The following is a 27001-nucleotide window of genomic DNA, read 5'->3' on the forward strand; positions in this document are numbered from 1 at the left end:
TACAAGATATGGAGATACCAAATCTTTAAATATTATGGTAGGAGGTTCGTCGAACTAACTACAATCATCTCTTGAGTGGAGAGCTAAACAAGTGACACGATGGGTTATTAGACGCGTTATAATGTAAAAGCAAGTCGCTTTATATTTCAATCCACATATTCTTAAAAACACAAAACAGAAGATGTTTGGAACCACCAACCCTATTTCGACCTCCCATAAATGTATTGTTTGGGCCACCCCATTTGATTGGGTGGGTCAGAAAAGTATTGTTGTCTCATGTCATTGCGGTGTTGATAGGAGGAGAATTAGTCTATCATCAACATAGGTTGTGAAAACTCCTATATTTAAAAAAAAAAAAACAATTAAAAAAAACACAAAAGAAAGAAAAAGGGAAAGAAAAAGGTCAAGAAAATGATAAATCACGCCACAAACACGTGAACTACTAAGCTTTTGTTCGATACGCCATTTCCCTACAGCAACCAACTAGACTGATAAAGAGTTTACCGCTGGACCAGAGGGAGGAGAGAGAGATGGCGCTGAGAGCAGCCGTACTGCGGCACTTGCGAGTTCCGGTAACCCTAAACCCGGTCCTAACCCTAACTGGAGGCAAATGGGCCCCACCCTCTCTCCGATGGATGTCATCGCACGGCGACGATCATCTGACGAAAAGCGAGGTCACCGACAGAGTCCTCTCCGTTGTCAAGAGCTTCCCGAAAGTCGATCCTTCCACGGTCAGCCTTCTTTCCATCTCTACTTTCTGTTTGTTTCCCTGGAAAATGTAAACATTATATCACAAATCCGAAATCCGAAATCCCAATTTTTGTTTTTATTTTCCTTCGGTTTTCTCGGAAACCAAAAGCGTAATTAGAGCTATTGATTGCTAGATTGCTTCGATTTCAATTTATTCGTTTTTAAATTGTAGTTAGTGTTTTATCAGTCAGTTTATTATTTCAGCTCAATTTCCCCCATGAATTTTCGAAATAATTCAGGGTCGATTTGGGGTTCCAATTTACAGAATAATACCAGAAGAAAAGAAAAAAAAAGAGATTTTGGATCCATTTTTTGTTTGTTGGTTCGCTTAAGCTTTCGCCCTTTTTGGGCATTTGAATTATCTTGATTTTTGTGGATCTCAGTGTCCAGGCATCAATACAATGTAGAAATGTTGGTGTAATTTTTCTCTTGAATTCATTGTTTTCTTTGTTTTCATCAATCTTTAAATGGCAATAGGCTTAGTATTACGTACCTCTAGCCGTGCCGTATCGTTTTTTGTTTTTTGGTTTTTTGGTGTGTGTTTGATGGTAATTTGGAACTTTGATGAGACATCATGGGTAGAACTTGACCCTGCAGAATAGGCCTGCAGGGTCAGGCTGCGGAAAGAGTTCCCATAGGCTATACCCACTGCTAGTCCTATATTTAGCTGATATGAGAAAGCAAGAGAAAGAAAACAACTTTTTATACTGATTTTTTTTTTTGGGGAGGTAATGCACATTTTCTTGGTATCAAATGCTGATGTTGTACTATTTCTTCCTTGGGCTTGCACGGGTTGGTGAGATGTTTTTGCAAATCTTCCGAGTAAAGGTCGCATGGTTGTAACTTGTAACTATGACCTTTTGACATGTTGTCAGCTCACAGTTCTGGCGCTGATTGGACTATTTGAACCGCATAGGACGGTTGGTGAGGCAAATTCTCTTGATTAATTAAAGAGATAAGGCATGATTAGGCTTAAGATGATGATATGCTTTGGTCCTTTGTAACTATTAGCCAAGATCTGAAACGTTTTGGGTTTTACAGGGAAAAGTTGGTTATGAATGAGACGCTTTACATAATCTAGATTGAGCATGTGCAGAGTGACTGCTTTGATATTTTTATGTTATAATCATGAACAAAATGTAGGTTGTAGCGGTTAAGAATGTAAAACCGTGCCTGTGGGGTATGTTTTAGTGCTTATATTATATGTTTAGAAACCAAGTGCAGTGGCATGATTGCTCATCTTCCTTTTGTTTTGATGTTTTCCTCATTCAATAAGTATAACTTTGTTTCTCCCTTTCAGAATGTTTTTCTTTTTCCATTATCAAGTATCAATTTTTTTTAGCTGAAATTTACTGGGAGTACCGATTTTCCGTCAATTATTGGCAGGTGAGTCCTGATGTACATTTTCAGAAGGATTTGGGCTTGGATAGCTTGGATAATGTGGAGATTGTGATTGCTCTAGAAGAAGAGTTCAAGCTAGAGATTCCAGATTTGGAAGCTGTTAGGATCGACTCCACTAATCTGGCAATTGAGTACGTCTATAACCATCCAATGGCTGCGTAACTCTCTTTAGCAGCAGCGTTTTCTCTTTGCATGAACTGTTTGAACGTAATTTTGTTTCTGCCTAAATGACGCTCGAAGAAATTTGATCACCATGTTGGTTGAAAATAATTTGCATCTTTCTCAAAAAAAGAGTTGTTCTCCTGGAACTAAAACCTATCAATGTCTTTGCAATGCTTCAACTGTAAACACCGTCAACTTCTATCCAATCAGTCTGATTGGTTGTGTTCCTTCTCAATAACTTTAAATTCATTTTTTATTACATGGTTTCACGTTCTGATTTGTATGGATAACGTGTCTCTGAGTTGAAACTGTATTACTTGTATACTGTGTATCATTCATTACATGGTTTTCCGATTACTTTAGATTCGTGAATCATTGTTCAAGCATCATGGTTCTGTTGGGCAGACATTGTAACAGTGGAGGGCACGCTTCTACTGAAGTATTATTGTCCGTGTCTAAGACGTGCACTTTTGTTCCCCATAAATGCACCTGTTCTCTTAGGAACACTTTTTGTCATTTGGTCTGTCTCTAAGAAACCCTTTCCAAATCCAAACTTATTTTTCTTGATTTCATCCGAATATTTCAGAAGCGTTTTGAATAATCTGGAAACAACACACATGTCACCGTAGAAAGAATTCTCAAACATTAATTTTGATACCTTGCTCGAGTGGAAATTCTTTGTTCGTATGAAAGACTAATGTAAGATTCATACGAGACTTTCGGGATTGTGATTGTGTGTGTCGTCTTTATGGTAGTATTTCTTAGTGGTCACACTGGCTTGTATATGTTGCTTATGTACTAAGTTTGCCACCAATTTCTTTCTTGTGGGCAACTGGTGTTGTGGAAGTTGGACCCATTACAGTGCTTGTAAAGTTTTCCCATACACAAGTGCTTGTTATGATTACTTGTCATTAGAACGAACTTAGCGGCTGTAATTGGAGATTCTTGGTTCTTCCCGTTAGAACGGAAACAGATCCTTTTCCCAGGATAAGGGGATCCTAGGGATCCCGTGATCAGGACCGTTTATCGTACATCACGCGGTTAGAAAATATTTAAAAATTTAAAATTAAATATAAATAGTATTTAACGAAAATTGACCGCACGATGTACGATAAACGGTCGCGATTACAAGATCCCTAGGATCCCCAGGAAAAGGATCCTCCGGATCTTTTTCCCGTTAGAGCCTCCCCCCCTCTCTCTTCCAGTGCCACTTGTCTGGTGATCTGTTCAAGGAGATATAGGAAGCGAGGGTCATATCTCTGGTTGTATGCACGATTCTGCCTTGGTCAAGCATATCTTGTGCTAACGCAACAAATATTGGAAATTATATCTACAAATGTATCACTTAGTGAGGAGGAAATGCTCTTTACATGTAGGAAGACAATATTTTCCTTTTCGTATATTAAGTTTTGGCATTTTATTATTTTCTACAATTTATAATTATCGAAAGACTTTTTAGCCAGAATGGTTTCTAAGATTTGCATAACATATCACTTTGGTCCCTGAGATTGAAAATCAATAGAAATGGTCATTGAGATTGTCCACCATCCATTATTTTGGTCATTCCGTTAAAAACTCCGTTAAGTGTCTCGGAGCTTTTGATTGAAAGTTTTGGTAATTTTCAAAGCTTTGTAACTCAATCGTGTTTTAACCAAATTCGACCTATAATATATCAAAATGAAGATAGAAAAGTGTAGAACAAGATTATACCTATTTGGAAGCCCAATGGTTGCCGGAGCTGGCCGAAAAATAGCCTGAAAGGTGCGGTAGGCAGAAAAACTGGAAAACTCATCGAAAACTGGGTAAAATTGAAACATTCATAATTTTTTCAATACTCAACGAAATCGAGTGATTCAAAAGCGAAAATCATACTTCTCGATGAGATCCAATGGTTGCCGGACATGGCCGGAAAATAACCTGAAAGGTGACTATTCGGCAGGAAAATTGGAAAACTCGCAGGAAACTGGGTAAAATTGAAACGTTCATAACTTTTTCAATACTCAACGAAATCGAGTGATTCAAAAATGAAAATCATACTTCTCGATGAGATAAATAGAATGGTACCTTTCTCGATAGCTAAATCGCAGTGGTTTGGCTGGAAAATGGTTCGAAAGTGGCTGTCTTGGTCTCGCGTTAGTTAATTTCGAGCTGTTTTCCGGTCAAACCACAGCTATTTATCCATTGAGAAAGGTACCATTCTCTTCCTCTCGTTGAGAAGTATGATTTTTGTTTTGGAATCACTCGATTTCGTTGAGTATTGAAGAAGTTATGAACGTTTAAAGTTTACCCAGTTTCCGGCGAGTTTTCCAGTTTTCCCGCCGACCAGTCACCTTTCAGGCTATTTTCAGGCCATCTCCGGCAACCATTGGGCTTCCAAATGGATATAATATTGTTCATCACTTTCCTATCTTCGTTTTGATATATTATGGATCAAATTTGGTTAAGAAACGATTGAGTTACGAAGTTTGAAAATTGCCCAAACTTCCGGCCAAGAGCTCCAGGACACTTAACTGAGTTTTGAACGGAATGACCAAAATAATGGATGGTGGACAATCTCAGTGACAATATCTATTGATTTTCAATGTCAGGGACCAAAGTGATGTTTTATTTACCATTTTGGCTAAAAACCCTTATCGAAACAATTATTTTTGGTGTTTATTTAAGCTTCAGAATATTAACCCATCATGTTATGAGGGGATATATTGGTCACGTTGTATTCGAAAGTCATCAGGTCCTTCACTGAAAAAGATTGGCCATATTGTTTTGTCATATAACAATTAAAGCACCACATAAATAGTATTTTTGCACCAACACCTTAATTTCATCCATGACGCAATCTACTTATTTAGTAAACAAAAAAGTAGTTGTTGTATACAAGCCACAAGGCTCCACATACTTCATCAGATTTCTATTTATTTTTTATTTTATAATTATCCAACTTAAAGGACGGGAATCAAATATGAGACATCTTCTATACAGCCAGACTAATAGCTAATTCATTATGAGATTATTGTAATTGTTAGTTGTTAATGTAATAAGATCGACATTGATCAACGTCTAATAGTACGAGGTGTTAATTAGCTGGGAAATTTGAAGCCTCGGTCCATTGCAAACAGAAGATTAACAAATAATGTAGAAGATTAACAAATAACGTATAAACACGACACCATGCGAACACATTTCGTGTCCCTAACATTGAACCTTCTAGTTTTCTTTTCCATTCCCAATACTTCTCTATAAAAAAATAAAAACTAATTTAATATAATAGGATTAATTAGAAGCTACTCTTTCTTGATGTTATCTTCAAAGCTCACCATTACCAATTTCCAAATCTTATCTTCTGATTAATTAGATTTTTTTACACACTACATATACAGCTAGCAGAATTCAGAAAGGAAACCTTGCAAACAACAACAACCAGACAATCAAACAAAACAATGAACGAACATAAAATCTAGGTATTGCAGAAAACAAACCAGATAACTACAAATAAATAATAAAAACATACAAAATACATATATAATTCATGAACAAAGACAGCTATATATACTCATGTGTGTGTGTGTGTGTATATATATATAATAAAATAAAATATAATATATATCTCTCTTTGTTTGATTTAATTTAGTGAATTATGCAGATTGATAAAAGACAGTGCTATAATCGACAACTGAAACGTATAGTTGTTTCGCTTCGTTAACGGCGAAACCAACCGTCCTTGCTTGAATCCATCTTCACAAGTTATGGAGGCATCAATGACAGAACTCACTTCAATGTTGGCGTCGTTGTATTTCTTGGCCTTGTAATTCATAAGGGCTTTCTTGATGGTTGGTATGGCATCTGAGTAAAGCTCCAAGCAGTCGCCCAAATACGCCCTTACGTAGGGGTCGAGCTTTTTGTTTTTCAGCAGGTGTTTGATGTAATGCCTCGTGTCCGTAGCGTTGTTGCGGATTAACTTGATTGAGATTATGCCGAGTTTGTGAAGATCGGCGCGCTGGCTTTTCGGCGCTGCTTGCAGAGAGGTTACGCAGAAATTGTAGCTTAGGTTTGGATCGTATTGAGCAAATTTTTTGCAAGTTTCAGGGATGAGGTTTTTGGCAGTAATGGCATTGAAGGAGAAGAAGAAGAAGAGGAGGTAGAGAGGGAGAGTTGTGAAGGAGAATGTGGGAGTTCTCATTTTTTTGTGTTATGGTGGGATGAGGACTATGTATTTTTCTGAATTGGGTATTTATAGGTAGTTTGGCTAATTTTATTTTTTGAAAGAAAACAATTGGTGTGACAATAATGTTATATTATGTTTTGTAAATTAGATGATGTGATGCTTGATGATTGGATTTCTTTTTTAGGATTTAGGAAAAATGATAGGAAGACCACTTTCATGGTACCGTTTGATGTTGCAAGTGATGTATACGTGCTATCTCAATTAAGTAATCCAACTCTCAACTTTAAAATATGGTCTCTCTATAGCATCACCCTTTCTGAAGTTATGGGAAGGGATGCTTGCACACTTGGATTGAAAATTATTAACAAACGATATTATTTACACAAAGGGGAATGAGTGAACTTAATTTCATAATGGACTAGCAATAATGTGGTTCAAATTAGCCTTTGACGAGAATCGAACACAAAACCTCTCACTTACGAATAAAGAAGAATATCATTTCACCGTAATACTAAATGACTTGGATTGAAAATTATTATTTCAATTAAATAGACTAGATGGAGCCCGTACACCATGTGTGTAAATAATAAATATAAAAGATTTAAACAGAAAAATATAACGAAATAAAGAGAAGTTGGAGAGAAATGTGGGATATGAGAATGTGGGGGGATTATTATTATTTTTATTAAATATCCTTATGTTTGATGACATGTGGGTGAAGAAAGAAGAAACAAAAAGCAGTAACATTCACCGTGTACGAAAGTATTTCAATACTCATGAATCGTTTTTTCACATTCTTTTGGTTGATAGCTAATTTTTGAACTAACAACCACGTTAACGAGTGCTTTCCCTTTACACCTTGAATTTTTTTTTTCAAACATCCCCCTTCTCCCCTTTCACGGTAGTTGGTCCTTCTTTTACTAATGATCTCACTATTTTAAGTAGTTCCCGCAAACGTGCAGGGGAACAAAGAGGGTTCTATTCCACATATATAGCATACTTTTGGTATTTTGTGTTCGCTCCATCAGTGCGGAGCCTTGAACTTACATATATTCGTGTGGAGATTTTTTTCATCCTAACCAATCGTAATTAGGTACCGAATTCAATAATCTATATGGGTTAAACTAAATACCTCTTACAAATAAGTTAAAATAAATATCAATGAACCGTAACGCTATTAAGTTATAGAAAAATAGTATAGTTAGGAAAATGTGTTGGGTCATGAGTCGGCCTAGTCCAATACTATAAAACAACTTAGGTCCGATGGGCTTGTCAGGGTTAACCCATTTGTTGGGTCATGACTCGTGAGTTGGCCAATATATACACAATGGGCTAGCAACAATAATGTGGTTCTAATTTGCTTTTGATAAGAATTGAATCAAGACTTCTCACTTACAAATGAAAAGGAATACCACTACACCGAAGTACTAAGTGACACTTTATCCTCATCATTAAACTAAAACACTAAATTATCTTCTTCTTTCCTATTTAATTTCCAAACGTCACTAAACATGTCAATAGAAAAATGCATTTCATGTACCCTAGGAAAAGTTAGGGAATTCCTTCCCAAGTACTAAACGCACCATTAGAGTAAAATTGATAATTCCTAACAAAACTCATGAGTCTGTAATTTCTTAGACTCATGTTTTCGGTTGTAACTATTTAAATCTATATTTGTCTCTTGTACTCTTGATCACAAATATTTTAGAAATATTCACCCAAGTAAGTTTGTTATATATATGCATTCATGTAGTTAGACCTTATTTGTTATTTGGGTTTAATAATATTCATTCGGAATTTATTTATTTGATAATTTAGTTTGTCATGTTTGATATTTTTCAAATATTTTCAATATTACTCACACACGGTTAGAGACGGACCTGCATGGCATGTTTGCACACAGAGGAAAATTGATTATGAGACAAATAGGGTGCATGATGCATCACAACATCTTGCGTTTTTCAGAGAAATAGTATTCTTTTCATGCTGGTTTTATTTGGTCTTTAATTCAAAATCAATTATGGAAATGTTACTTGATTTTTGTAATTGGTTGATTTTCAAAACATTATTTCATTTCATACATTATGTATAATCGGCGTTAGTATTTTGCAAAGTTTGAGAAGAAGTTGATCGATGACTGCGTTAGTATCATGCCACTTCCACTTGAAGGCTGAAGAGAGTTTGAGTAGCAAAGTGTGGAGATAAAATTGCCTACTAGTCATTGTGTTTGTAAGTCTTTCCGTCCTCATTTGTCTTGACTTGGGAGGGAACCTGAGGATTTTCCTACATCCGCGTGTACATTTTATTTGTTTATTATGTAGGATATTTCATATGATGCGGATGTGAAAATTAATTTGAGAATCGAAATTGACATTAAATTTATAAATTGGAACCTATTCACCCCCCTTAAATTAGTACCATCCTTCATTGAAACATAACATAAGAGCACTCTATCACCACTTTCTCCTTTCAAACCATGGTGGATTTTGCGGATTTCTCAACCACCAATCTCTTTCTCGCAAAGTACTTCTATGATAGTGTTACATCACCATGGTAGAGTCTCAAGCCAATGAAACAATTATCTCATAAGTTTTTCTCCATGTAAAGGTTCTAAAAGACGTTAGGCGCTAATCGGGCAGCGGGCTAAGGCCTAGCGCCTAGGCGACTAGGCGGATTTAAGTAAATCTATTATATTTCGTGTAAATCTATTATATTTCGTGTAAATAAGTGTTTGTTTATAGTTAATATATATATATATATATATATATATATATAATTTCATCATAAACTACAAAATATAATGATATATATTATGAAGTATTGGAATATAATGAAAACATATAGGGAACAAACATATAATGTGTGTTGATTTAAGTATTCAACAAGTCTATTACAATTTATTGAAAAAAATAAAATGCAAAATGAGAGTTATCTATTTTCTATCTAAGTGAACAGCAATCTAGACGAGTGCCTAGGCGGGTCTGGGCAGGCTAGACGGGTGACTAGGAGGTCTAGGTGGGCGCCTTGGCAGGTATATACGCCATTTCTTAATTTTCAAACACCTAGGCATTAATCGGGACGGTAGCCAGCCGCCTAGCGCATGAGAATTTTTAAAACAGTCTCATTAGCACGAAACACGATAAAGAGGATACACCATGTTCAAACTCATTTCAAGACACATAAGGACCCAAAGGAAGAGACAAATAAAACCATCACAAACCCATCACTTAAACCCCAAAAACCGAAACCAAAACGAATTTGCACTCCCTTACTCTTTCAATAGCCAACAATGGCGAACCTGAGGACGACAATGGACTCAGCCTTTTGGGACTTGAACGTTTCTTCACCTCAGACCCTTAAGGGCTCTGCCAAGGCCGTTCCTGGCGACCCATTTCCTCTCGACGGTGCTCGAGCTAGCCAAGCCCTTAGGATTCAGCAACTCTTTCTTCTGGGAAATGGGTTCCCTTTGGGTGTTATACCTTCTGTTCAGGCGAAGATTTCTTTAGAGAAGGCTCTTCGGATCTCAGCACAGCTCCCCAAAGGATTGGCACTTTGGATGTGTAGTCGGGCTCTTACTTGTTGATGTGCTACAAGAAGAGGACAAAGTTAGTATTGAAAGGTGCATTTGTGGGGCCTTAGGTGTAGGCCTTGAGGCTCGCAATCAAAACTAACTAAGTGCTAGGCGTGCAACTGCTATCTCAGTATAGCAGATGTAGAACAAGTGTATTTAGTCAATTACTTGCGCCCCAAGTTACTTGGACTTCTTGTTATCAAAAGATTGTCGTGGATGGGTTAAGTCCACATTAAGTTCTTTTTCTTTCCTTGTAAACAAGGACTTTTAGTTCACAGTCTTGTATGTTCAAATAAAGGGAGTCCAGAGCCCTTTAAGCCATTTACTTAGTTGTTCTTGGTTCATTTTAATGATAACATATCCATTAAACTAACCAGATCCAGATACAAATGGAACTCTTAAAGTAGGAAAACTGTTGGAAATAACTTGAATACATACTGGAGAATGCATTAAGTAATAGATCTACAAATTTAGAAAACAAACAAAGAGCCTCAAGCAAGATTTCACCTTGTTTGGCAAGGTTGAACCTCTTGCAATTGCTTCTCTTTGAACTAACAGTGGTTTGTACGCTAAAAAAGGATGGATGGTAAACAAGTTTACACAAGAGAATCGATACTACGCCACTAAGGGAGGTAACATAGCTTTAAACTGGACAAGAGATAGCTTGTTGCTAAAAAATAATTGAATCTGGGTTGATCTCAGCTTTTGGATGCAAATCTGGCTTGAAAGCAGAGTTTGTATGTTTGTTTGTTTGATTGGTTGAGTGTCTGGCTTAAGAGCAAAGTTTGTATGTTTGTTTGTTTGATTGGTTGAGTTGTTTATGGGGCCTTTTCTTCCTTTTATAGGCAAATTAGCCCGACTACTATAACTTTGTTCTTGCCCGAAAGCACTTGGAGGGTAGTGAGTCATCATCTGTTTACTTGGAATACCATTAGAAAGTGTTCTTTGGCTGGTATTAGGTTAGTCTCCATCACTTGTCACTTCAATGGTAAGCACGTGGCTTGTATCTTGGCTAAGAATGCTTCAATTTGCCTTTGGGCTTGATGCTGGGCTTCGGGCAAGTCTTCTTTAATTTGGCACCCTTGGGCTTTCCTTCATCCAAGTCCAATGTTAAAATATTAACCCAAATAGTGCCCCCTTTAATCATTGTTGAGTCTACAACCCAAGACGCTAATAATGATTAAACAGCCGCCACATGCCTTCATTCGGGACTTGCCCATTTTAAAATAACCATTGTTTAACAAAAACCTTTGCACTAACCCACGAATTCCAATGTTAACCAACCACTTACTATATAATCCCTATATAAACTCTCTGGCTAGCTAAATACCTTAGCAATTTCGAGCCTTCAAATTTCTAGAACTCTTAGTATTCTCAGAACCTTCCCAGTACACTCTTGCTTTCTCAGTTCTTACTCCTTAATCTTCAATTTTCTCCTCATTTTCCTTCAACTCTACTCAATGGCACCCAAAGTTGCTTGAACTCAATCTTTTTGCGAGACTGGTGAGGGGATTTCCACCAGGTACTGCTTGCTTAACAGCCTTCATCGCCCTCGGGCAAGCCTGCATATTGAACTTTTCTTCAAGGAGGGATAAGTACATTCCTTGGTGCCTGCATGGACCTCTCCAGTCCCTGTACCTATAACAAACAATATGCCCAAGAAGAAATGGTTCACTCCCAACCCATTCTTGGCCGAGTCAAGCATCTCCTCCTCCAAATGGTCAAACCACCGTCGCGACTTCCCTCTGATGAAGGACGAGGGATGAACACAATGGATTAACGAGCTCAAGCCTATCTTTAAAAGGAAATGGATGAACAACAAAATTTATGAGTTGATAATGTTGTCCAAGTCGACTATGATTGCTAAGCTCGAGCTGTTAAAAACTGCACTTCTTTTTTGGAACTCTGGCTCCAACACCTTCAACTTTGAGATGGGCCCCATGTCCCCGACCATTCTTAATATGGTGCAGGTCTTTGGGCTAAGGCCCTCGCGCAGGGTAATAGCCGTTACCCACGACTAGTCATTGGCTTTTACAGTATCCTCAGAAAGGCGCACTGCGTCCAGCTTCTGTTTCAGGACTTCTATAGCATTGAGGAGTAGCTTCTACTTTCTTGATCACTTCATCATCGTAGGTGTATGCTTCGGGATCAACTACCACAACCTTGTCAGTTTTAGGATCAATGTCAAAGACTTTGGTAGGACTACTATCAACCCAAGCCTTATTCTCCTCAAGTGTCGAAGTATCCATCAGCTCCTCATTGATTCGAACGTCGGGTTCATACATGAAAGTGACAGTGGCCTTTAGTGATCACTTAGCATAATCTTTGTCAATCCTTTTTCTGGCAATGGCCCTCAACCTCAATTCCTGTCCCCTCCTTCTATATCCATTCCAGCTACCACTTCGTTGCTTGAGCTTGTTAAAGAGTTCGGCCGAATCAGAACAAAGTTGAAGTCCTCAGGGCGCCTTTCAGAGCCTCAACAACTTCAGGATCAGCATGGGATTGAAGAGGTCAAGAAAGTAAATGTTGAAGTTGAAGATGCTTAAGCACAGTTAGCTAATAGTAACATTGCTTTGGAGGAGCCAGGTATAATCTTCACTATCATGCAGACATACCATTCTAGGATAGCTGCCCTAGCCAAGGATGTAAACCTATTGAGCTGATTCTTATGTAACTTCAACATTCAATGAAATGAAAATGACTTCTTTAATCCACTTTAGCTTGCATTTCCTCTTTGAAACTCAACTATGATGAGCATATAAACTAACTTTTGGATCTCTTACAATGTCTAAACTTCTTCAATGTAACAATCCCTAACATCCCACAAGGTTAGGTGATATTTCTTCAAAAACTTAGCATTAACTGGATGCCTCTGCAAGCTTCCTTCCACATCTGCCAAGTAATATCCTCATTTGTCTAGTACTTGGTGAATAACAAAGTACTTTCCCAAGTAGGACTCAATTTCCCAAAGCTTCTTACTTGAGCTCCCAAAGGTAGCACTGCTTTCCATACTAATTCCCCTTCCTTGAAGGTCTTTAACTTTACCTTCTTATTGTAAGCTTGGGCAACAACTCTCTTCCCTTCTTGAATTTTGTTCAAAGCTTTAATTCGAGCTACATCTAGATCCTCAACTCCTTAACATATAGCCTGAATATATTTTTCATTGTGCAGCCCAAACTGGTTTTGAATCTTAACATAACTCACATTAATTTCCGTGGGGAGTACATCATCCTGCCTGAAGGTTAAGGCATAAGGAGTAGTTCTAGTTCCTGCCCTCTTGGAGGTTCTGTAAGCCTACAAAGTCTTTCCTAATTTCTCATGCCACTTCTCTGGACTCTCGGCCACCATTCTTTTAATAATGTTCACCAAGATTATTACTGGCCTTTGCTTGACCATTTGATTAAGGATAGTAAGGACTAGACAGAATCATCTTTATCTTAAACTTACTTGCAAACTCCTCTACTTCCCTTGAAATAAAAGATGGCCCGCGGTTTGTGACAATTGTCTCCGGCACCCCAAATTTGTGTAAGATTTTGGTTTCAATGAACTTTTTGATAGCAGTTGAAGTGATAGTTTTTACAGCTGAAGCTTCCACCCATTTGGTAAAGTAGTTTGTTGCCATAATTACGAATGTGTGTCCTCTGCTAGAAGCTAGATATATTTTCCCGATAAAGTCCATTGCCCATCCTCGGAAAGGCCAAAGCTTGACCACGAGGTTTAAGGGTACTAAGGGCACATGTTGGAGAGGTCCATGTCTTTGACACTCTTCACATCCTCAGGCATAGGCCTTGCAGTCTTTCTCCATGTCAGGCCAGAAATAACCATATCTCCTAAGTAACCACCTCATCTTGGTTCCCGCTTGATGAGCTCCATAGATTATTCATGTACTTCAGCCATGACTCTCATAGATTCCTCTTGGCCTAAGCATTTTAACAACAGTCCATTTGGAGTTTTTCTTAACATAGCTTTATCGTACATGACATACTTAGTTGCTTGTCGTCTATTTTTCTTACTTGTGGGGAAGGATGAATCTTTCAAATACTGATCAATAGGTGTCCTCCAATCATCTATCTTCATTTCTTCAGTAATCACATCTAGGCTGAATCCCTTTTCAAAGATAGACGGGAGATTTCTTTTCTGAACTTCTATATTTACTTCAAACTTCCTTTCTTGGATTTGTGCTCTAGAAGCCAACTGTGCCATCTCATTGGCCTTTGCATTTGATTCTCTAAGGATATAGCTAACTGATATTTCAGTGCCCCAATAACTTAACAATTGAGTGACCGCTAAGTAATAACCGGCCATAGTGATGTGTCTGAACTTGTATTCTCCATTTAGCTGATTGATCACCAACTCTAAATCACCAAATACCTCGATTTCAGTTGTGCCTAACTCTATTAATATTTCCAGGCCAATTATCAATGCCTCAAACTCTGCCCGATTGTTGGTAGTCTCTTGATAATCCAAGAGGAATGCATAACAATGGTGAATACCTTTGGGATCAATGATAACAATCCCAACATCATTTTGAATGTAAGAACCATCAAAATTCAGTCTCCAAGAAGTGATCCAGAGGCTAGTTATTCTTTTTATCTCTTACTGGATCCATTCTTCTCTACCTGAGAAGGCTTTTCTTGGTGGGATCCACACACTGGCTACCTCCAAAGTTCCTGGGATGTTAATAATCTCATTTTGAGACTCTTGGTGCTTGGCTAAGAAGTCTGCAATTGCTTGTCCCTTGATCACTCTCTGAGGCATATACTGAAAGATGAACTCTGATAGTGCTAGAATCCACTTTCCAATTCTCTCAGTTAGCATTGGTTTTGACAGCATGTACTTGATCACATATGTCTTGGCGATGATGTGGATGTGGCAAGGCAACATGTAATGCCTTAGCTTGCAGGCAGTGAAGTATAGGGCCAAACACAACCTTTCTACTGGTGTGTATATTGTATCTACCTCAGTAAGGATTCTACTGAAGTAGTATATTGCTTGTTCCTTCCCACCTTCATTGTTTTAAGCCAGCAAGCTTCCCATTGACTTTTCAGAGACAGAAACGTAAAGTTTTAAAGGCTTCATCCTCTGAGGTGGCATGAGCACTGATGAAGAGGCCAAGTAAGCCTTTATTCTGTCAAAGGCCTCTTGGTAGGGTGGAACCCACTCAAACTCTTCTTTGTCTTTCAAGCTTAACAGAGGAGTTAGTAGCTGAATCTTGTCCTCCAAGTTAGCAATGAATCTCCTTAAGAAGTTAACTTTCCCCAGCAGCCTTTGCAATTGTACTTTATTGGTAGGAGGAGGTGATTCCATTATTGCTCGAGCTTTGTTCTTGTCAACCTCTACACCTCTTTGATGAACAAGGAATCCTAAAAAGTTGCTCGACCTTACCCCAAAAGAACATTTCTTTGGATTCATTTTTAACTTATAGATCATCATTCTTGTTAAGGCTTATCTGAGGTCTACCAAGTGTTGTTCTTCAATTTTAGACTTAACCATGATGTCATCAATGTATACTTCCATGCTATGGCCAATCAAGTCATGAAAAATGTCATTCATCGCTCTTTGATAGGTTGCTCCAGCATTTTTTAGCCCGAATGACATTACCAAGTATTCATATGCTCCAACATAACCTGGGCACCTAAAAGTTGTTTTGTGTATATTTTCTTTAGCCATTTTTATTTGATTATAATCGGCATTCCCATCCATGAAAGATAGGACTTTGTGTTTGGCAACTGCATATATGGATAAGTTAGCCATGGACATGAGACATTCATCTTTAGATGTGGCTCCATTAATGTTCCTATAATCAACACAACATCGAACTGCATTAGTTATAGCTTTTAATATAGGTACTATGTTGGCCAACCACTCGACATATTTGGTAGGCCTAATAAATCCAGCCTTTACCAGCCTCTCAATCTCTTATTTGACTTTTTCCTCGATCTCTTTTGACATCCTCCGTGGTGCTTGCTTCATAGGTTTATCTCCATCCTTAATAGGCATTTTATGTTCTACTAAGGTTGAATCTAAACCTGGCATCTCAGTGTAATGCCAAGCAAAACATTCTTTAAATTCATGGAGGAGACTGACTATCTTTGCCCGAACTTCAACTTCCAACATGCCACTGATTTATATAGGTCTTGGATTTTCTTTAGTCCCCAAATCAATGGTTTCTAAGGGATCTTGTACCTCTAGTGGTGGCTTGTCAGGTCTGCACACAAAAATTTGACTAACTCTGGGTTCTCGGGTAAGTCTTCTGGCCCATCCAGGTTATGTATACATTCAGCCATTTGGATGGCTGATTCCAACTTATTTCCTAAAAAACTCTACCTCTTCTCTATTCTGGTTGCTTGAGGCTTCTTCCTCTTGTTTTTCGGCCAAGCTCTCCATTTCTTGCTTCCTCTCTCTTCCATACACCAATAGTCTTTTGATTAAGGACCTGACTGCAACTACTTGGTCATTTCTTCTTTGTTCTGACATTACTGGTGTTGGGGAGTTAGGACAATATAGGGCTTATCCCATTCTTCCTTGGTGAGGAATAATCTTTGTTCCAGAAGCTTTTGGGCTGTCACCTTAGTCGGGCGGTCGTTCTCATCAGCTTTTAAGCACTGGAAAATCCCAATACTAGGATTGTAAAGCTGGCTTCTGCAACATTGGTTGTGGGGAGGAATGGCCGTGACTCGGCCTTTACCATCTCCCAAAATCATGGTCCCATGGCTCTTTCCTCATGGTAAACTGCTACTTGTTGATGCAAGGTAGAAGGTACAGAGAGATTCTGATGAATCCAATCTCGGCCTAGTAAAGCTCCATAGGTGGAAGTACTATCCACAACGAAGAAGGCTAGCATGATTTTCTTGGAGCCCAAGTCAACCTCCATGGGCAATATCTCATGAGTTCTAGTGATGGCTCCAGAGAAACTGGAAACTGTTAGATATGTAGGGATAAAATCCTCATCATTTCTACACATCCTTTTCATTTGCTTATACGGAAACACATTGACCGTAGCTCATCTATCAATCAAAACCCTCTTAAAGGGTATTCCCTTCGGATGAGCAGTTACATAAATAGGCTTGAGATGGTTAGCTAGGGTCAAGCTCGGGCAACTGAAGACCATTTTGTCTGAGTACATTTTCTTGGGCTCTTTCTTTGTAGGTTCGAGCAAACCTACTCTGCCTGACTCCTATTTTCCCGCTTTTTCAACATTAGCATGTGCCATTATAGGTTATGATGCTAAGTAATCACCCTCCATTATGGTAGGTTGATCAGGCTCAGCACAAAACATGGCAGATAAAACATATGTCATGTTTACGTGGAAGTTGCTGGGTTTAGGTAAGTCTTCCTTCTTGCTCCCAATGTGGCCCATGAATTCATCTAACTAGGCCTGTGCTTCTTTGGGCAGCATTAGTTCGGTCAGTGCCTCCTCTTGAGTTATGCCAAGTTTGGCATTTGTCTTGGAACTTCACAAAGAGTATCGACCAACAATGGTGAGGGAATCCCCTTCTCAGGCGAGATAGTTCCAAAACATATTGGATCTGGGCTCCATCTTGGTGTTGGCATCATTACCATGTCTTCCTAAGCTCTTCTCAAGATACTATACTTCCCAGGATGAGGGTTTTGTGGCACATGATCTCATTCCCCCACTGTTTTGCTATTAGCCTTTTCTACCTCTGTTTTGGTTCTCCAATGAAGTTGATTTCTTCCCTTATGAGGTACTGTCTCAAACTTCACATTTTTAGAGGCTTCTGATGTAGTAAGGACTTTTAATGAGTTCATATGGGCTTTGTGCTGCCTCTAAACTCTCATGATCATAGAGGCTCATATTTCTTTAACAAGTATCCCATCATTTCTAACCACGTACCATTTCTGCCTGAGTCGGGCATGATCTTTCTTCATGACTGGATTCACTATCCTCTCATTTATTTTGACATCTACACTGACATAGCTTGGCTAGGGTAGCCTCACGTCTACCCATTTTGGTATTTTGGCTTCTCTGTCTTCCCCTTCTTCAGAGGCTTCATAATTTCTAAATACCTCTGACAAGACATTTGGTTGAGAATCTCCTCTCAACCGTTGGAAAACATTTCTGGATGTCTCTTTCTCAGCTGCCCGTATGATGCTTTTGTGGGCTTCTTATTCTTCTTTCCCTCTTATTCTGATTAATTCTTGATCAATAATGGCTCCTGATGCTGGGACTTCTAACTCACATTCACACTGGCACTTGCTACACAACACTAGCCCTTTAACTATGGCTGCTTTGGGCTTCTTGGGCAACTTGCCTTCTTTCTACTTTCACTTCCCATGTGGTCTTTCCTTTCCCTTTTTTAGCCCAAGTCAAGTTGATCATGTTTATTGGGGATTCTGGGAAGGGATCCATGTCAATCATCATATTGGCTTGTGATTTTTCCAACAACTTTCCCTTCACTATGAGGTCTTGTATCCAATCCCTGAACTGGACACAGTTGGTTATGGAGTGATTAAAGGTGTTTGTCCCATACTTGACCAATCCCGAAACTACTGAGCACCGGTCAACGTTATACCATCAAGGACCCAGAAGAGTTTCCCTCCAACCAGGAGGCCAATCACAGCACGACACGTGTCGACATCAGAATCCAATCATAGCGCGACACGTGTCAACATCAGAAGCCAATCACAACACGACACGTGTCAATGTCAGAACAAAGCTAGAAAATCTCTTCTATAAAAGGAGATCATTCTCCCACAATATTTCCGAATGTCATTTGTACTAAATCATTCACTAGTACTCACAAAATGAGAACTTGAACCTATGTACTTGTGTAAACCTTTCACAATTAATGAGAACTCCTCTACTCCGTGGACGTAGCCAATCTGGGTGAACAACGTACATCTTGTATTTGCTTCATTGTCTTTATCCATTTACATACTTATCCATATCAGTGACCGGAGCAATCTAGCGAAGGTCATAAACTTAACACTTTCTGTTGTACCAAAGTCCTTACTGATTTTGTGCATCAACATTTGGCGTCGTCGGTAGGAACGACACTTATTCCCACTCTCTTCAGCTTTGTTAAGCTGGTTTCCACCATTCGTACAATCTCTTTTGACCAGGCATCCATTTCCAACATAGGGAGCGAAGGAAGCCACAGCACATAGAATGACACCCCTCTTGCATTTGGTGCGAAGCAACGAAAGAAGGAACAAAAGAAGTTTGCTTTTAGGCTAAAGTCGATGAGCTGGAGGCTTAGAACAACAAGATAGCGATGAAGAATGAGATCCTCCAAGAGCAGTATGAGAAGGTCTTCGAGATGCTCTACAAGGCTAGATATACTAAAACACACGAGCTCATCACCCCTGTGGAAGTCAACCATCAACAGGGTGCCCCCCAAGGAAGTAAACAAGTACATGACTCCACTCAACACCCTCTTGTCCTACAACTCCTTAAGGAAGTAAACAAGTAGAAAGCCGAACGACAAGCTGAGATACCTGATTGGAACCAACCTAGGCCTGACCCTCTTACAAGGAGGATCCTCAACATCCCCCTCCAAGCAAAGACAAAGCAGAAGCTTGGCTTGCAACTCTATAGTGAAAATGAGGACCCGATTGAACACCTTAACCTCTTTGAGTCCACCATGGCATACCAGATGCACACCGACGAAGAGCGATGTCTTCTCTTCCCCTCCACCCTCTTTGGCGGAGCTCTAAACTGGTATTGCCGTCTTCCACCTGATACAGTAGACTTATTTGAGGAATTGAGGAAACTGTTTGTTTCTCAACACATTTTCCATATTGATCGCTTATACTATGCGGATGACTTGTACACTATTTGCTAGAAGTTAGACGAGTCATTACATATGTATGTTGGCCGCTTCAGCCATGAGTATTCCCGTTGTGCCGAGGCAGACGACAAGACTGCCCTCAAAGCCTTCACGGCAGGCCTACGTGACTGTTTTTGTTAAGTACATGATCAATGCCAACGCTTGGAAGACTTACTTTGAGGTAATGGCGCATGCTTATAACAATGCATCCGCCGAGGCAATGACATACCAAGAGAAACCCCCAACAACCATCCCCTATCAGCAAGTGGGAAGTGGAAGCCAGACCCACCCAAATGAGAAGACCTCAACCTTCCAAACGGCAGCGGTGCCTCCCCTTGCCTTACTTAATACTTTGCCAAGTCAACAGACATATCAATTTCAGGGCAAAAGGAAAGATTTCCATCCTCACCAGTCTCATTTTAGTAAAAGGAGTAAGGGACACTACCGCGATAACCAAGGGTATCGCCACGATAATCCCCGACCCCAGGCAGTCAACACAGTGGATCAAGCACGTGTCAGGATAGTCCCTACCCCAAGGTATGAGGCATACACACCTTTGTACGCCACATGCGTGGCCATTTACCCCAGCATAGCACACCTGATACCGAAGCCAAAGCTGAGGCATCCAGATTACAAGCCCACGAAGAACACGGGCACGTTTTGCTGCTACCACGAGCATAACGGCAATGACGGCGAGAAGTGTATCACCCTTCGTGATCATATTGAAGCTTTGGCACGTGAAGGAAAAATTGATCAATTCCTCCTTCACCCTCTAAGGGGTAACCGTAACCAACGCCAGGTGAATGTGATATATTCCATAAGTGGCGGCACACCCATATCTAAATCTTCCAACAGGGCTATGAAAAACAGCGAACGAGCTTTAAAGCCTGGCCACCAAGTGTTTCACGTGGAAGACATCAGGAGAGGCAAATATCAAAAGCCTAATTGGGATCCAATATGTTTCTACCCTGAGGAAGAAAGAGGTATCATCTACCCTTACAACGACCCACTGATCGTGGAAGCTCACATAGCTAACTTTGAAGTACGACGAATCCTGGTAGACATGGGGGCTTCGGTCAATATCATGTTTGCTGAAGCTTTCAGGGTACTTAATGTAGCTGAACACTTGCTCAATCGCTCGATTTCTCCTCTGATAAGCTTTTCTGGTGATATCGTGCAACCTTTAGGGAGCATACACTTACCTTTCACCATTGGTACATGCCTTTACACAGCTACCATTACCACTAACTTCCTGGTGGTTGATTACCCAATGACATACAATATCATATTCAAACGCATAGGCATCAATGATCTCAAGGCCATGGTATCCACACATATGTTGTTGATGAAATTTCTAACGCCCTATGGCAATGGTTACATCAAAGCAGATCAACTTAGTGCACGATCATGTTACAACACTTCGGTCAAGCAACAACACCTGCCTGTGCCCAAGGAAACCCTTTTTATACATGACTAAGTCATAAAGACCAGCCCAGACGAAGCCAACTTGGATATTCACGGTGGCAACAGTCAACCCGACGATCCCCGAGACGACTCTTTCACCCAGCAAGCACAACCTGCTGAAGAGTTGAAGAAGGTTCTATCTCAAAAGATTATCCAGATCGCATGGTGAAGATTGGCACCACCTTGTCACCACCCATTCGGTTGGTATTGATCTCTTTTTTGCAAGAGAATATGAGGTCTTTGCCTGGTCATACGAAGACATGCCAAGCATCTCTCCCGATATCATATGTCATCGCTTGAGTATTGACCCCAAGACCAAGCCGGTGAGATAGAAGCGAAGATCTTATGACGTTGAACGATACGAAGCAATGAAGGCAGAAGTTGAAAAACTCAAAGGCATAAGCTTCGTCCGCGAAGTTAATTACCCAAAATGGGTAGCAAATGTGGTCATTGTTAAGAAAAATCTGACTAAAGAAAGTCTCCTCCTCCAAAAGGTCTTATGGAGAATGTGTGTCGACTACACCGACCTAAACAAAGGATGCTCGAAGGATAGCTTTCCTCTTCCTCTCATTGACAGACTTATAGACTCTACGGCAGGGTGTGAACTCCTAAGCTTCATGAATGCTTACTCAGGATACAACCAAATCCTCATGAACCTTCCAGACCAAGAACACACAGCTTTCACTTCTGACAGGGGACTATATTGCTATAAAGTCATACCTTTCGGCCTAAAGAATGCAGGAGTGACTTATCAGAGACTAGTCAATTCAATGTTCGCCGAACAGATTGGGAAGAGCATGGAAGTTTACGTTGATGATATGCTAGTTGATATGAAAATTAACTTGACACACAAATTAAACCCTATGGATGACAATTGTAGTATATGAGCAAATAGGGATCGTTCTAGACCGGGGATTAACTAGGGATGCTAATCAATGTGAAACTGACTCAAGAACATAAAAACATAATGTAGAACACCAAGCTAGACTCAATTAATGCAAAACTAGAGTTTAAAACACCTAAACAAACCAAAAACTCAAAACAGCAACTAAAAGGCTCAAAACTGCCTTAAAACCACTTTCTGGGCAGTTTTGAGTCCCTAACGCTAATTTGGACGAAATTGGACTATAACTTGACTCAAAGCATTTAAAAACACAAACTAAATTGATTTCTAACTAATTTAACACTTTAAAATAAATGGGGAATTGATTTTGACGAGATTGAATTAAAACTAAACAAATTGCAAATCAAAGCAAACTAAAACAGATTTTGATTAAATAGAATGGTGAGAAGCTAGTTAGAGGGTTCCTTATCCACACATGAACATGTGCATACAATTTGATTCCCAGTTATGACTTCAACAAACGATGAATGACAATGCTCCAAGTTAATTAGATCCGCTTAAATTAACTTTCAAATTTCCCTAGATTCATTGGATTGAATGGAATACGCATTACAACCAAATCATTCCTCATCAAAGTCCCTAACTATGGAATACGCATGATAGAGACATTCAACAAAGATCATTAAGTTCAACGGAAATCATAAACATTGACTAGGCATTCATAACTATGGAATACGCATGTTAATCCAACCTAGGGTTTACTTAACATAATCGTGACTAGCGATCTTTACTACTCATGAATATAAGTTTATAACGATTAGGTGAAATTCCCTTATATCCTAGCATCAAGTTTAGGCATGCAAATTAAGTGTCGACCCTCAACCCACATACATAAACAAGTTCTTAATCAAAACAGAAAAGTAAACCACATCTAAAGTTCATGAATTCATAACTGGAGTAAATCAAATCATAACCAACATATGTCCATGGCTTCAAATTCACCTCTAACTAAAAAGAAATTAGTTCCACATGTTTAACATAATTGGAAAGCAAGTTAAATTAAACATGAAAACAGAAACAAGAAAGGAAAGAACTCCAAACACTCCACTAATGGCAGATTGCATGTGCAAGGTGTCTTCCTCCTTTGGACTGCATGGCACTACTTCTTTCTCCTCCAATGGTGGCTGCATAAGGTGGTGATGGTGGTGGGAAGGCACGGCTGTGGTGGAGGAATGGATGGGAAGGAGTTTGGATATGTAGGGAGAGGCAAGGCAAGGCTTGGAGAATGGTTAATTTCTGGGATATCCTCAATGAGGCTGCTGCCATGGGTATTTATAGGGAGAGGATGGACTTGTTTAATTCAATTTTCTGGTGTGAAAACAACAAGGATGCACGGCAAGGATGTGTAGAATAATGGTGGGTTAGGTCTTGAATCATTCACTCAATTTTCTGGTGTGAAAGCAACAAAAACTCACGGCAAGGATGTGTAGAATAATGGTGGGTTAGGTCTTTGAATCATTCACTCAATTTTCTGGTGTGAAAGCAACAAAAACTCACGACAAGGATGTGTAGAATAATGGTGGGTTAGGTCTTGAATCATTATGTGAAGACCTGTAATTTGGAAAATATATTTATAAGACCATCTATAATTATAATATTTGGGTTCCTTGTATTTATTTAATTATTTATTTGTTTACTATATATTAACCTTGTCTAATTACCTGTTTATATTTATTTTATTTATTGATTTTAGCTTTACTATAATTATTTTGGTCTAAAATAATTGGCTGGTCAAGGTCAGTGCTATTGTTGACAACACCTCCCTATTTAGACACACCCGTAGCAGATTATGGGAGTACGGAGATAGGTTCAACTTATCTCTTGCCGCTACACCTTCCAATAAGAGAATAGCTATAACTGTCTCTTAACCTCCTATAAATAGGAGTGCTTTTCATTCATTTGAAAGAGGAAAACAAACGGAAGAAGGGAAAAATAATTCGAGAGAAAGAGACCAGGATAGAGAGAGAGAGTTGTTTTTCTGTGGTTTCTGTTGAGAGTGAGAGAGAGATCGATTGAGTGAGGGAGGGAGGACCGTGGAGTCAGTAGCCTGCTTTGTGTGGGTAACAATTTCTATACCTTATTTATCTTTTCATAACTATTATATATTTTCCTTGTTTATATTTGTCGTGGAGTTTCTATTCGAAGTTAGTTTATACAAATTCTTCGCTTGATCAAATCTAATGTAATTTGGCTTCAAATCTGTATAGATCTTTGAGTTGGCTGTCTTATTATAAAATATGAAAGAAGTATGATAAACCCTAGTTTGACAAATCCAATTCAATTTCCTTTTCCAAAACTACTTTATATTTATACAATATTATGTTAATTTGATTGAGAATAGAATGAAGTTTATATATACACATATGCTACGCTATCAATATATGTAGATGTATATGTATAGCTATTTTTATATACATTAGTATATGCTGGAACAAAACCACACTAAGTCTTAAGCTTTTTGCACTATATATCGTCTAGGTTATAAATGATTAATCATGTTGTGAAATGGTTTTATGTATGGTTATTTTATACAAGTTACATAAGGTTTTGAAGGCAGAGGACTATCTAAGGTTATTCTTTCTTTTGGTCTCCATAGTATGTTTACTATACACAAAACTATTTTGCATAGTATAATAGGTCAACCAATTTGATATCTGATTTGAGTGGTAGTAAATTAGTAACCCAAGTACTTTGATTAGTTAGAGTCTATGTCTTGCATATATTGTGATTTGCTTAATACTTGTGAATAGGATTTTGTCAAGGTGGTGAACTCTTGTAATAGAGAGTTGGAGCAATGCTTTGGAGTCCAGGTAGGGGAAATACGGCAGACCTTTACAGATATTGATTCTATTAAATTTCGTGAAGTACTATATTTGTGTTGGTTGATTAATGTGGTTGGACATTGTTTGGATTATTGCTTCAGTTCGTTGTTTACTTGTTAGTACTACTGGAATGTTATTTGTTGAGATATATATTGTGAATTGTGAAGATGTAATAACGTGCTTGTGCATCACTCATGTGTAAGAAGTGGTTGGAACTTTGTAGGTGAGAAAGGAAATTGGAAAGAGGGTAATGGAAATGATCTTTTGTGTAGTTGAGTCAAACTCTTAGCAGGTACCAGGTCTCAGGTGAGCCCACAGTGCACAGATTCTTTAAGGGTAATTCGGGACTGGCGACGAAGAGTTTTGGCAAGATGACTAACAAAAGGGGAAATTGGGATGATTGAGTTACAGGGGGTTAATTTGTATATTAAACCATTCGAACCACCACTGCAGAGGTAAAATGCACGGTATGGGATGTGCAGGTCCGCGTGTTTTATTATATTAATTAACGGGGGTAGCCGAAGAGGTTCAATTGCATCCATGCATTATTTTATCAATAATAATTTGATATTCGGCTATATGATTTCATGACACATAATTTAATATTGTCAATTTACTGTGATAAGGTTATGTCCCTACTGAGTGACGGTGGTTGTTGCTCACCCCTAACCTATTATTTTACAGATGAGTGATTTGGCAACACTGGTGATAGACGAGCTGAGGTTGTGTTAGACGAGGGATCTAAGAGTGTTAATTTATTATTTCTATACACCTTGTAAAAATTTTGGAGTTATTTTAATAAGAGGAGTTTAATTTTCCAACCCGTGTCAATTTCCTTTTATTTATTTAGCTTTTAACTCGCGTTTCGGACTCGGGATCGAGTTTTTACTACCGACCCCAGGTCCGGGGCGTGACACATTCACTCAATTTTCTGGTGTGAAAGCAACAAAAACTCATGGCAAGGATGAATTTCTGGGGTAGATATGGTTTTGAGTGGAATTTTGGTCAATCCTTCTAGAAACCTATCCCTTCTTGCAACTTGTATTTGTTTCACCAGATTTTTAGCATGTTCATTTGATGTTTTGACTTCAAATTCGTCCAAACTCCTTGCTCCATGCATATGCACTTCATTCCAAGCCCAATTTTGCTCCTAAAAGCTCCCAAATGCTCCTTTTTGCATACTTTGACAATAAAACCTGAAATTGCACGAAAATGACTTTAAACACTAAACTAACTAAAGAAAAACAACATAAATGCATGAGAACAAGCCAATTAAGTCGCATAAAAATGCTCCTATCACTAGTCAAGAGTAAACATGTTGACCAACACATCACTAACCTATCTGAAACTTTCACCATTTTGAAGAGGTATCGAATGAGGTTGAACCCCAACAAATGTGCCTTCGGTGTAGGCTCTGGCAAATTCTTAGGCTTCATGATAAGCCAACGAGGCATTGAGGCTAATCCCGAGAAGATCAAAGCAATCATCGACATGAAGGAACCAGTAACTTCAAAAGACATCCAAAACCTTACTGGCAAAGTGGCAACCTTAACTAGTTTCATCTCTAAGGCCACAGACAGATGTGCTCATTTCTTCAAAGCACTTAAGGGAAGTAAGAAGTAGATTACATGGACTGATGAATATGCTGAGGCATTCAAGAACCTCAAGGACTACATGAGTAAAACCCCTATGCTCTCCAAACCTGAGGTTTGTGACACTTTCATTATCTATCAATCGGTATCGGCTTCAACAGTAAGTTCCGTTCTCATTCGAAATGATGGTAATGTCGAACAACATGTCTACTACGCTAGCAAGGCCTTACAAGATGCGGAGACACGATACTCCAACATTCAGAAATTGGCTCTAGCATTGGTTATGTCTGCTCGAAAACTTCGCCCTTACTTCCAAGCACACTCCATCATCGCGCTTACCAATCATCATCTTCGACAGATACTCTAAAGTTCTGACACTTCG

The 27001-nt window shown here is 39.0% G+C and overlaps 3 protein-coding genes across 3 annotated transcripts; 1 reads left to right on the plus strand and 2 right to left on the minus strand.

The window, feature by feature from the left end:
• The first annotated feature begins 257 nt into the window (after nucleotides 1–257).
• LOC114825995 (acyl carrier protein 1, mitochondrial-like) lies at nucleotides 258–2596 on the plus strand. The gene is made up of 2 exons (XM_029105504.2): nucleotides 258–731; nucleotides 2137–2596. Exons 1-2 carry the CDS (start codon nucleotides 531–533, stop codon nucleotides 2311–2313), a joined length of 378 nt encoding a protein of 125 aa, XP_028961337.2. The 5' UTR covers nucleotides 258–530; the 3' UTR covers nucleotides 2314–2596.
• Nucleotides 2597–5801: 3205 nt separating this feature from the next.
• LOC103433338 (putative invertase inhibitor) lies at nucleotides 5802–6499 on the minus strand. The gene has a single exon (XM_008371586.4). It carries the CDS (start codon nucleotides 6488–6490, stop codon nucleotides 5933–5935), a length of 558 nt encoding a protein of 185 aa, XP_008369808.2. The 5' UTR covers nucleotides 6491–6499; the 3' UTR covers nucleotides 5802–5932.
• A 7423-nt stretch (nucleotides 6500–13922) lies between these two features.
• Nucleotides 13923–14930, minus strand: LOC139197670 (uncharacterized). The gene is made up of 2 exons (XM_070825614.1): nucleotides 14666–14930; nucleotides 13923–14539 (listed from the first exon to the last, which is right to left on the minus strand). Exons 1-2 carry the CDS (start codon nucleotides 14928–14930, stop codon nucleotides 13923–13925), a joined length of 882 nt encoding a protein of 293 aa, XP_070681715.1.
• Nucleotides 14931–27001: the final 12071 nt, after the last annotated feature.

The sequence above is a fragment of the Malus domestica genome, chromosome 07 (genome assembly GCF_042453785.1).
Source record: "Malus domestica chromosome 07, GDT2T_hap1".
Lineage (NCBI taxonomy): Eukaryota > Viridiplantae > Streptophyta > Magnoliopsida > Rosales > Rosaceae > Malus > Malus domestica.

Excerpts from the sequence above, each read along its gene's own strand:
- LOC139197670 (XM_070825614.1), bottom strand. The coding sequence starts at position 14,930 with ATGTTGCCTTGCCACATCCACATCATCGCCAAGACATATGTGATCAAG. Across the intron at positions 14,540-14,665 it reads ACCAAGAAAAGCCTTCTCAG|GTATTCACCATTGTTATGCA; the intron begins GTAGAGAAGAAT and ends TTGATCCCAAAG.
- LOC114825995 (XM_029105504.2), top strand. The coding sequence starts at position 531 with ATGGCGCTGAGAGCAGCCGTACTGCGGCACTTGCGAGTTCCGGTAACC. Across the intron at positions 732-2,136 it reads CGAAAGTCGATCCTTCCACG|GTGAGTCCTGATGTACATTT; the intron begins GTCAGCCTTCTT and ends AATTATTGGCAG.
- LOC103433338 (XM_008371586.4), bottom strand. The coding sequence starts at position 6,490 with ATGAGAACTCCCACATTCTCCTTCACAACTCTCCCTCTCTACCTCCTC.